Source organism: Papilio machaon, chromosome Z, assembly GCF_912999745.1.
Source record: "Papilio machaon chromosome Z, ilPapMach1.1, whole genome shotgun sequence".
Taxonomy (NCBI): domain Eukaryota; kingdom Metazoa; phylum Arthropoda; class Insecta; order Lepidoptera; family Papilionidae; genus Papilio; species Papilio machaon.
The window spans coordinates 3,043,726-3,053,916 of record NC_060016.1 but is presented as its reverse complement, the minus strand read 5'-3'; the positions used below and the strand labels follow the sequence as shown (position 1 = coordinate 3,053,916).

General features: G+C 29.7%; 1 protein-coding gene across 11 annotated transcripts in view; it reads right to left on the bottom strand.

Annotated features, from left to right (window-relative positions):
* Positions 1 to 393: 393 nt before the first annotated feature.
* LOC106719751 (polyhomeotic-proximal chromatin protein) overlaps positions 394 to 10,191 on the bottom strand; it is a 63,005-nt gene continuing 53,207 nt past the window's right edge. For 9 of the 11 annotated variants that reach the window (XM_045686251.1, XM_045686254.1, XM_045686247.1 and 6 more), the window contains 11 exons: positions 10,094 to 10,183; positions 9,518 to 9,565; positions 8,823 to 8,987; positions 5,667 to 5,820; positions 5,451 to 5,587; positions 5,132 to 5,261; positions 3,338 to 3,429; positions 3,103 to 3,202; positions 1,417 to 1,601; positions 645 to 864; positions 394 to 411 (listed from right to left, as the gene is read on the bottom strand). In XM_045686251.1, coding sequence (XP_045542207.1) covers positions 646 to 864; positions 1,417 to 1,601; positions 3,103 to 3,202; positions 3,338 to 3,429; positions 5,132 to 5,261; positions 5,451 to 5,587; positions 5,667 to 5,820; positions 8,823 to 8,987; positions 9,518 to 9,565; positions 10,094 to 10,183 — 1,320 coding nt within the window. In that variant the 3' untranslated portion in view covers positions 394 to 411; position 645. The remainder of the gene's footprint in view (positions 412 to 644; positions 865 to 1,416; positions 1,602 to 3,102; positions 3,203 to 3,337; positions 3,430 to 5,131; positions 5,262 to 5,450; positions 5,588 to 5,666; positions 5,821 to 8,822; positions 8,988 to 9,517; positions 9,566 to 10,093; positions 10,184 to 10,191) is intronic. The other 2 variants (XM_045686246.1, XM_045686255.1) reach the window with 1 other exon arrangement.

The following is a 10,191-nucleotide window of genomic DNA, read 5'->3' as shown; positions in this document are numbered from 1 at the left end:
ATATACAACAAATTTAATTATAAAAAAAATAAAATACTTGCACCAACTAATACAAAAATATAAGTACAAATTTTAAATTATTTATAATAATAATAATAATAATTAAAAAAAAAAGAATTTATTCAAATATCGGATCAGATTTTCCAAGAAATGTGTCGAGTAAATAATATTTTTGGTACAACACATTATATAAAATATATCCTTAACTAGACACAATAATTGTTAATATTTTAATTAAAACATATTTAATGTAACCAGTTCTTACTGGAGCACTGCACAATACACAATACACATTCACTACTACAAAATAAATCACTGTTGTCTGTTTTTATATATGTAAATAACTATATTACTAAAAAAATTTAATCTCGCTTTAATCAAAGTCCATAAGATTAATTTTAAAAATTAATTCTGAAAAGAAAAAAATACATGTTATCAATAACAAATATAATAATAATAAAAAATAATTATTTCATTCGAAAAAAAAAATCACACAGTTTAGAGTGAAATAGATTTAAATTATTTTGCTTCAATATTTGACATTTTGAGGAGAACCAAATCAAAAATTTATTACATTCTTATTTATACCAAAGTAAAATAACAATTAATTCAATTATAATTTAATGTTAATCAAATTGACTTACCTCATTCGGACTCATTAGAATTTTGTTCATTCTCCGGGCGCAGAGCATCAATGCAGGCAACAATCTTAAGTGCTGGTCCCAACTTGATGGACAGTGCCATTACAAGATGCTCAGCCTTGATTAGGAGCAGAGCCTCACCATCAACTTCCTGGGCCAAGAACTCGTTAGCGTACCCAGCGCATCCAGGTATTTTCCGGATAAATTCGTATACTTCAGCAACCTGCGATAAATTTAATACAACATTTACTTTAGTGTAAACTATCAACACTTTTATAAAAACATCTAATATATACAGTAGCTAGTATAAAAACATCTAATATGTATAGTTTATACTAGCTTTTAACCGCGACTTCGTCCGCGCGGAAAAAAATGCACAAAAGATAAAAAGTTCCTATGTCCGTCTCCTAGTTCTAAGCTACCTCCCCGTCAATTTTCAGCTAAATCAGTTCGACCGATCTTGAGTTATAAATAGTGTAACTAAAACACGACTTTCTTTTATATATATAGATATAACATTGATTTCCTTTAAAAAAAGACATTATAGTAAAATTTATACAATAACAAACTGACTAAATAGAATATAAAAAACTTTATTAGTAGCCTATGTATTTTTCCACACTACATTCCACATCTATGACAAATTTCAGCAAGACCTGTTGATCCAATAGCCTTCTAACAAACATCCATCCATCCATCTAAACATTCGCATTTATAATTTTACTAATATATACCCTAAACTTGAAACTAGTTTTGTTTTTATAAAAGCACTTACCGTCCATTTGTTGGCATTAACAACCCTGGCAGGCGGAGCAATTTCTGCAGGTTCCGCGACTTCTGCAGCAGGTGGTTCGTCAGTCGCCTTCGAAGGGCCGGGTTTTGGTTCGGCAACTTCATTAGCTACAGCAGCCGCAGCTGTACCATTATTGGTTCCAGTAGTCTCAGTCTTCTGCTTCTTGCCTAAAATAAAAATAATAATAAACTTAGTACAATAATCTGACTATGCATTAAATGTGATGTTAATTTTCACATAATTCAAATAATAACAATTAAAGATAATTCTGTAACAAAACTCTTACATCTGATTAATTTTATCGCACTTGTTATGATCATATTCTTTATAATTGAGCATTCACTTTAACTTCATAACTCTTAAATTCAAATGTTATTGTATTTAATATTTATTATACACTTAATAATTTATCTTAAATTAACTAAATAGCTTTTCCTTGTCCGTTTTAAAATTATGGATTGGCTGAAATTGGTTATAAATTTTATCGAATTTCGATGATTATTATAGAATTGGAGTCAATGATATCGTTTCTTCACATTACACTTTCATTCATCAAAATTAAATATAAAAATTCAAATCAAATATCAATTTGTTGAAATACATAAAAATAATTTTCATTCATCAAAATTAAAAAATAATTCAAACAAAAAAGCAATTTGTTGAAATACATAAAAATAATTTTCATTCATCAAAATTAAAAAATAATTCAAACCAAAAATCAATTTGTTGAAATACCTAAAAATAATTTTCATTCATCAAATTAAAAAAGATTTCAAACCAAATATCAATTTGTTGAAATACATAGAAATAATAAAAAAGATATTTATTTATTTAAATCGTTTTAAAAGTATTTATTTATTTAAAAATATCAATTGCTACATTTATTTTTAATACAATATCGATTTTTGATATTGTTCGTTACTTGCGTATGTTCCGGCACTATGATACGCGTCCATTAAATACGACATTTGTCTCCATACAAAATTAATTCAATTCTTTATAGATTGTCAAACTAATCAATTCAACAGACAAGGTATAGTAAGACTTAAATTGAAATTTAAAAAAAGTTAACCTTAGATTGTCTGGGACGGTAGTAAACATGTGGAATTGGTTATTTCTCATAAACTAATATGAGATAACAGCTAGGTGAAATGGTAGGATGATAAAATAAAATAAAAAATGATGAAAAACGTTTAAGTTGAATTGCATGATATGTCTTTTTAAATATCTTGGAGGCTCAAGGTGATCGGTGGTGTCGCGTTGCGCAGTATCCTCTTCCACATCTCGCTACACCTACAATATGTACTGCGCAACTCACAAAAAGTTATAAGCCGCCAAGATATAAGAAAACATAACACGTGTGAGTGTGTATATGTGTGTTATATATAAAGTAATAACCAGACCGGTATTTCCTAATCCTGAACCTTTGTTTCAACGGGTTTTTGCTTGGAGGGCATTTATTTTATACAATATTATATTAATCCCTACCATACAGTATTTTACTGCAAAAACAAAATAGTTGATGTTACATTTTAATATACAAATCTAACAGATCAAACTTTTCTTGTCTTCAACAAACGTGAAAAACATCAGTTTAAACTTTTATAAATTAACTTATAATTAACATTATAGAATAAGTAGATAGAAAAATTTCATCTTTATACTTACTACATTGGTCCGGCTCAGTAGGCGACGATCTTTTATTATTACGAGTTTTGTCGTGTTCCCTGTCACCTGTAGCTGTCCATTCACGGAAAGGCCGGTTCACCTACAAATTTAAGATATAAATTGGTTAAAAAGCGTAAACAAACTATTTGAAAACATACGCAATCACTCCTAATCAGACTTCTATATAAGTTCAGGAAACTTAAGTCCCTTCCATTATTTTAAACAATAAACTTACTGCAAATGGTTCTCCCGCTTCCTGAATTACGTAGCCTTCGATGACATGCGTCAGAATATTAGGCTTTACCATAGCCTTTGGCAATCCCTTATCTAAAAAAACAAATCCAATTTGAATACTGTACCATATTTAGACCACATCCACACCTCATCGGATCAATACAAAAAAAAAATACTCATCGATTCCCTTTAAGAAGATCACTAGAAAAAAACAACAATGACACAAATAATTATTTTTTCTAAAATAAAATTTTATGTTGAAGGAGGGTTCGAAGAAAGCAGAAGTCGTTGCGATATTTTAGTAGTATGAAGACAAGAAAAGTAGGATAGGAATTATTAATTTTCGACAAAACTATAAACTCCAATTTGTTTTTATAAATTACACTTAAACACATATATGTATTTAAATATATATTTTCAAAAAGTGAACTGTAACTTAAAAAATTATCCAATTTCAATAGTAATCAATAATAGTAATCAACACAACGTTTCAAAACTTTTAAACGGTACAATATTTCCTTAGTAGTTCCTTCCTTATTGGGTGGCGTAGTTAGTTCGTTTTGAATTTTACTCCGATGATTTCGGCGCAACTGCATGATTTCAATCATTGCAACCACTAATTTTGTTCAGTATCATTAGACGTGTAAAAAAAACGCCACTGCATTGCAGCACAAACATCACACCTTAATACATTGCACAAGGCAAGGCACATGAATAATATATATGCTTTATGAAAAACAAAACAATCATGTTGCAATCGGGAAATTTTAAATTTTAAATATGGGTTTAGCGTGATACAGGTTGTTTTGAAAAACTTTATAAATAATTTAGCTCGAGAAAAATAGATATAGCGCACCGTTCAACCGGCACGTCGCAGTGAACACCGAAATTATTTGCATAACGATTTTAAAAAGTATTAAAACAAGTATAAAACGTTCTCTATTTACAGATTTATGTAAGAAAGCATTAAAAAAAGTTGGTTAGTGTGGACATGAAAGATTAATAAATAAAGTTTAATAAAAAATGTATTGTGTAAAAACGGATCGTCCATTAATCTAGTAATGGTTCAGAACAAATCACAACGAATGGGATAATATTTCACGTGTATTAATTTTCTGATTAATTAAGAAAATGTAAAAATCCGAATATATTCAACAATTAATAAAACAAATTAATTTAATCACAAATTAATTATATCTTTATTATAAACATTATTTTGAATATTTAAATTTACTATACTGTACAAAAAGATACACTTGATTTTGGGTGCGGGGGAAGTGTATATAACCTCACCACATAATCACAAGAGGGTTTAATAATTTTCATAAATTAATGGACGACCGCAAAGGTGTTTTGTAAAATAAAATTATGTTTTATGGTGGTTGTAAATAAAAGTAAAAAAAGCGATCATTATGAAAGAATACGTAATGTTTAAAACATGATATCGAAAGCGCTATCTTAAGTTCTCAAAGGAATTTGACATCATGTTGTCTTGTTTTGACAAAACGATAAAGTATTTGAAGTTATGTTTGATCATAGCAAATTAATTATCTATCAATGCGCTGTTAATATGAAATTCCAGAGTTATGTTAGGGTTTAATTTTGTCAGAAAAAATGTAAAACCTAGTTAGAAAAGAAAATCACAAGACATGAGAGGACAGACAAGTCGAAAACAATATCATGGCATTTTTGACAGTCATAAGAGGCGCTAGTATGCACAGTAATTTAGTTACACTTATGACTGAGACCACCAAGAGACTGTGCAAAACATGTTAATTTGTATTTTAGCACTCACCATGTCCAGCTGGCGATGCAATGTGCCGTGTGCATTGGGGACTCTTGAACAAAGCATTTGAGTTCTGTTGTGTGTTCACCGCATTGTGCACAGACGAAGATGTTGAATATGCAGGGCCAGCTGAGCTTACCTTCAGTAAAGAAATACAAACAATTAATCAGGACTTTCTGTCTTCAAATAAAACAAAAAAAAAATTACAATTTCATTTTATAGGCAATTTAATTAATTAGTTTGAATTACTTTTTACAATTGCTATTAAATTACGACATTAAATGACTTCTGTATAATGTTGTAAATATAGAAAAGTCACAATCTTTACCGGAGTTGTTCCCTGAAGGTTCTTTACTTTAGAAGTGCTTGGAATGTTGGCGTTAGACACAACAGAAGAAGCATTTGATGAGGCCGGTTCACTTGTGGTTTGGAAAGTCGATTTCGATTCTGAAGTCGAATTTAAACCTAAAAAATATAAAGTTTTGTAATTACAACATACCTTTCAGAAGCAATCTGAAGTTAATTAAAATCTAGATATAGGTACCAGCTGAGAAGAAGTTATTCAATGCAGTGGAGTCATTTGTTGCATCAATAGTTGGCATGGAAGGAGCAGGAACATCTCCAGCGGCCACATATTCAGAGCTTATGGAGATGGCTGTCGGCGGTACAGGCTCTCCGTTGTCATCCCCAACCACATACTAGAGGGGAAGTTTTAAAAAATTAACAAAGATTGACAATTATGAGAAATAATTAATATTCAGTCGATCATGCACTTATACTCTATTAAGACACAGAATCAGTTTATTACCTTATAGTACAAAGCAGACTTATTCAATACTCTTTACTTAATAGTCTAATAATAATAAGTTACCAAATACCTTTTGGTGCAGCATTGGAAACTGTTAAACTTATAGAAAATACTTATTACAGATTTTCTCATCACATACTAGAAAATTTAAAGTTATAAAATTAATTAACAGAATGTTTATTTTGATATAAATCCAAAAATGTGACCAAATTTATATTTATTCCTTTTAAGATAAAGATAACCTGTAAACTTTCAATTATTAATATTAAAGCTTAACATCAATAACATGGCGAACCAACAAACATACATTTCCAAAAACTACAAGACATTAAACATAAAAAATAAAAAAAAAGTACCAATATCTTGGGTTATGTTGTGTGTCATTGAAATACTAAATATATTGTAAAACGGCATATGTTTGTATTTCCTAGAACATATCCTTGGATCAAACTCTTTTTAAAGTCTAATTATCGTGTAATATATAATTTAAAATATAGAAATAGCAAATGAGCAAGAAAATCAAATTAAATTATAGTTTATAAATTAAAAAATAAAACTAAAGTTATAAGTAGCGTCCGAGGTAATATAGACAGTATTTTATTATATCTGTAAAAATCTATGCAGTCATATAATTTTATTAATTAACCAAGTGAAAAAATAATACTAAAATACAGGAGAACACAATAATCATCCATATGTTTAAAATAAAAAAAACAAAGGTAAATGAAGCAAACATTTAAAGAGTTGACAAAAGCAATAACATCTTTATTTTTTTTGCATCAAGTTTAATTACTTTTTTTTTTACTTAGATAACAATAATTTTTTTAAAATAAAATCATTGTATCACAAACAACAACATAAAAACATGTCACCAACTCTTACTTTTGAAGTCAACAAGCTGATTGGCACGAACTTGAGGCAAGCAAACACTTTCCACTGTATATGGAAATAATTTTAATGTACAAAAATATTTAGAATTATAATTTCTAAATGACGTGGTGCAACACAAAGTCATAATTATCACTATATCACATATGCCTATTCAATATAGCATTTGTTAAAAAGAAAACCACCAGTAATGGTATCACCATCAAGTTTAACTTTTCTAATTATATCACATGTATATAATTGAAAGACTATACAAATATATACAACAGTAAAGACTTTAAAATTATTGTATTATTAATCACATGCTCTTTAATCTGAGAAAATATGTATGTTAAGTAGGGTATTTCGAATTTTTTTTTTCAAATACCTTACTTAACATACGATACTTTTACTATGCTAAAACGTTTTAGAAAATGAATATTAAAACCATTAAGCATAGTTTTAAATTTAACATTAACTCTTTTAATTATAAATTAAAATTAAAGTAAGATTTTTATGCAAAAAAAACTTAATAAAAGAATAAGAAATCTACTTACGTATTGTTTGTAAGAAATATTTACTACTTTATAGACAGCTTCTTTAATCGCCATTTTTCACTGTAAGCTCGATCTAGCACGTATATAAAAATTCTAACGATAACTAAATACGTTTTTTAAAAGCAGTAAGATACTACAGGCGACTTCTAAGTCTAACAGGCGGGAACAGACGGTAAGCGAACTTAAAAAACCGAGAGACCAACGCCAAAAATCAGCAGTGTTGCCAACAACTACTAATATATCACAATTTCCTACAGCTTATAAAGTCTAATATAGCCGTATTAATGGTAGCCTAAAAAACAGTCCAAACGCTAAAAACTATTAATAGTCATGCCTTAGTACTAAATTCATGGAATTATTAAGAATTAAAATAACCTAACCTTATTAAAAAAAAAAAAGAATCGTAGTGGTAGGATCTATATTAAAACACTTCCTCATTTTACAATAAGCTAGAAAATTACGTAAAATGAAAAAGCAATGTAAAAAAGTTATGAGTAAGATTCAAACTTATTTTTCACTAATTTAAAATTTTATTTGTGTGCCGATATAATATATGACACTTCGGGTAAGAAGAGGAATTGAATGACAACCTACATTCAAATCAGTTCAGTCGTTTAGGCTCTTGGCTGTCACAAACTAACTTACAAACATACATATATAAAAACAAATTTACATTTACGTGAAAAAATTACCCTCTTCTCATTCGGGTAATCAAAATTTTTAATAGGAACAGAATTTGAATAGCTGATTCTCTGCCAGCAGTAATAAAATTAAATCATCCAGAAGACTTTTGCCGTTAACATCACCCGTAACCACTGTGTTGATTCTAGTTTACACACGTAAATTTTTCTACCAGCATGTAAACTAACCAACCAAAGTTATGATAATAGTTTGGTTAGTTTCTTTCAATCATATTTGTAAGAATTTTAGCAATGGCGATCACCATGGGTAGCTGCGTGGTAGTAGTATTGATTTATATCGTTCTACAAGATATTTCTTGTCCCCCGATTCGCCTAATTGGCGACAAATCACCTACGTTGGCAACACTGAAGATCAGAGTACACAATTCTGGGTGACCATTGCTAAAAATTAGTTATAAGAGGCAATCAAATATGAATGTCATTTAATTCAAAAAGTAATAATATTTTCTTTCGTAAAAATGCATTTATTAAAATATAAAGTGTAAACATATTTGCAATTTATTTATGTTATTATATACAAAGGGATAATGCATCCATACATTTTCGGACCCAGGTGTACACTAATTTAATTTAGGCTCATCGAGAATAGAATATATTATGAAATTCTGATTTAAATTTTAATTATAAAGATGTTATTTTGACTGTCATTGTGAATAGCAATTAGTGGTGCCGGGTTCAGCTAGCTAGAAACAATAGAACGGCACACTGCGATTTTTTAATTCTATCGTGATAATTTGATATTGGATAAACAAGTAGGAGGTACAAACCTGGCCGAGCGGTTGAGATTTATCTTCTTCATTCTTAACATGTGTGAGTAGCGAGGTCTGGGACTGCACGGGCGCCACTGAACCTTGCACCGGCGTTGTAGCCAGGCTCATGCCGCTTTGAGTTTGTAGAGTCATTTGAGGCGACGGCTGGCTACTTGCAGATACCTTTTTATAATAATTCGTACATAAATTGATACTTCACGTAGGTCTAAAAATGTCTGTTTTGTTTAAATACATTATCAAGTTTATAGTTATTTAGCTAATAATAACTACCTAATATGTTAAGTAATTATAAGCATGCATTTTTTTTCACAATTTGATCATTGGAAGTTGAGAAAATGTGATTATGTAACACTAATTGTTTATTAAAAAAATTAAATGCGAAATGGCGATATTAAAAGGCTCCTGACTAAAACCTCCTGTAACTGTATGACTTGACCTCTAAGTAGAAGCCTATTAGATTTCAATTGGAATTTCTAACTTATAAGCTGCTATCGTCTTCTATTTATTTATGCAGGTCAAATTTAAAATGACAATGTAATAAATTTTTTGCATAGATAATATTAACATATTGACATTTTACGGGTCGTAACGTGTTTTACGTGTTACATGTAAATAGAAGCGATGAAGCAATGGATAAGCAACAGATCACTACCGCGGACCGCTATCTCATGCATTATCATATCTTAAAAGACCTGAACTAGAGGCGTGGTAGACACAGGAGTTGCTTCCAAGATTGCTGGCTGCCAATGGATCATCATTAAAGATTTATTTATATTCTAATATTATATTGTATTTTCATGCCATTACATATTTCTTCAAAAAATAATATTATGATCTTTTACTAATGGTCACACCAATACTTAATCTATGGTCACGCGTTGTTAGTTGTTATTTTTATAGTCTATGATACTGTGAAGTAACGGCGAAAACAACAAAATCAACTCAAAAAAAATTAAAACTACTGTTTTTAAAATATAGGTAGTGCATTGTACAGGAATTTTGATTGAAATTCCAAGAGAAGTGGCAAAATACTTATAATTATTTTGAGAGACATTCTGAATGTTTTTTTCCGGTAAGTGCTTTTCTAATTTAGAAATACAAACTTTCGTCGTCTTCATTAGTCATTACAAGTATATAAGAGACGACACAGTACTTAATTTCGAATCTCTCATCATAATCTCATATGTACGGTGCAGGTTGAAACCTACCCTAATTTAAAGTGTATGTAGAATTTTCTGTATAGTTTATTGTTGCAGTTGGGAACTCACCGTTTGCATGGGAGTGGTATGGGTGAGACTTCCCTGGGGCTGTACTGTCATCCCCACTGAAGTTTGGACTAAGCTTCCCCCTACCAGCGTCTACATAA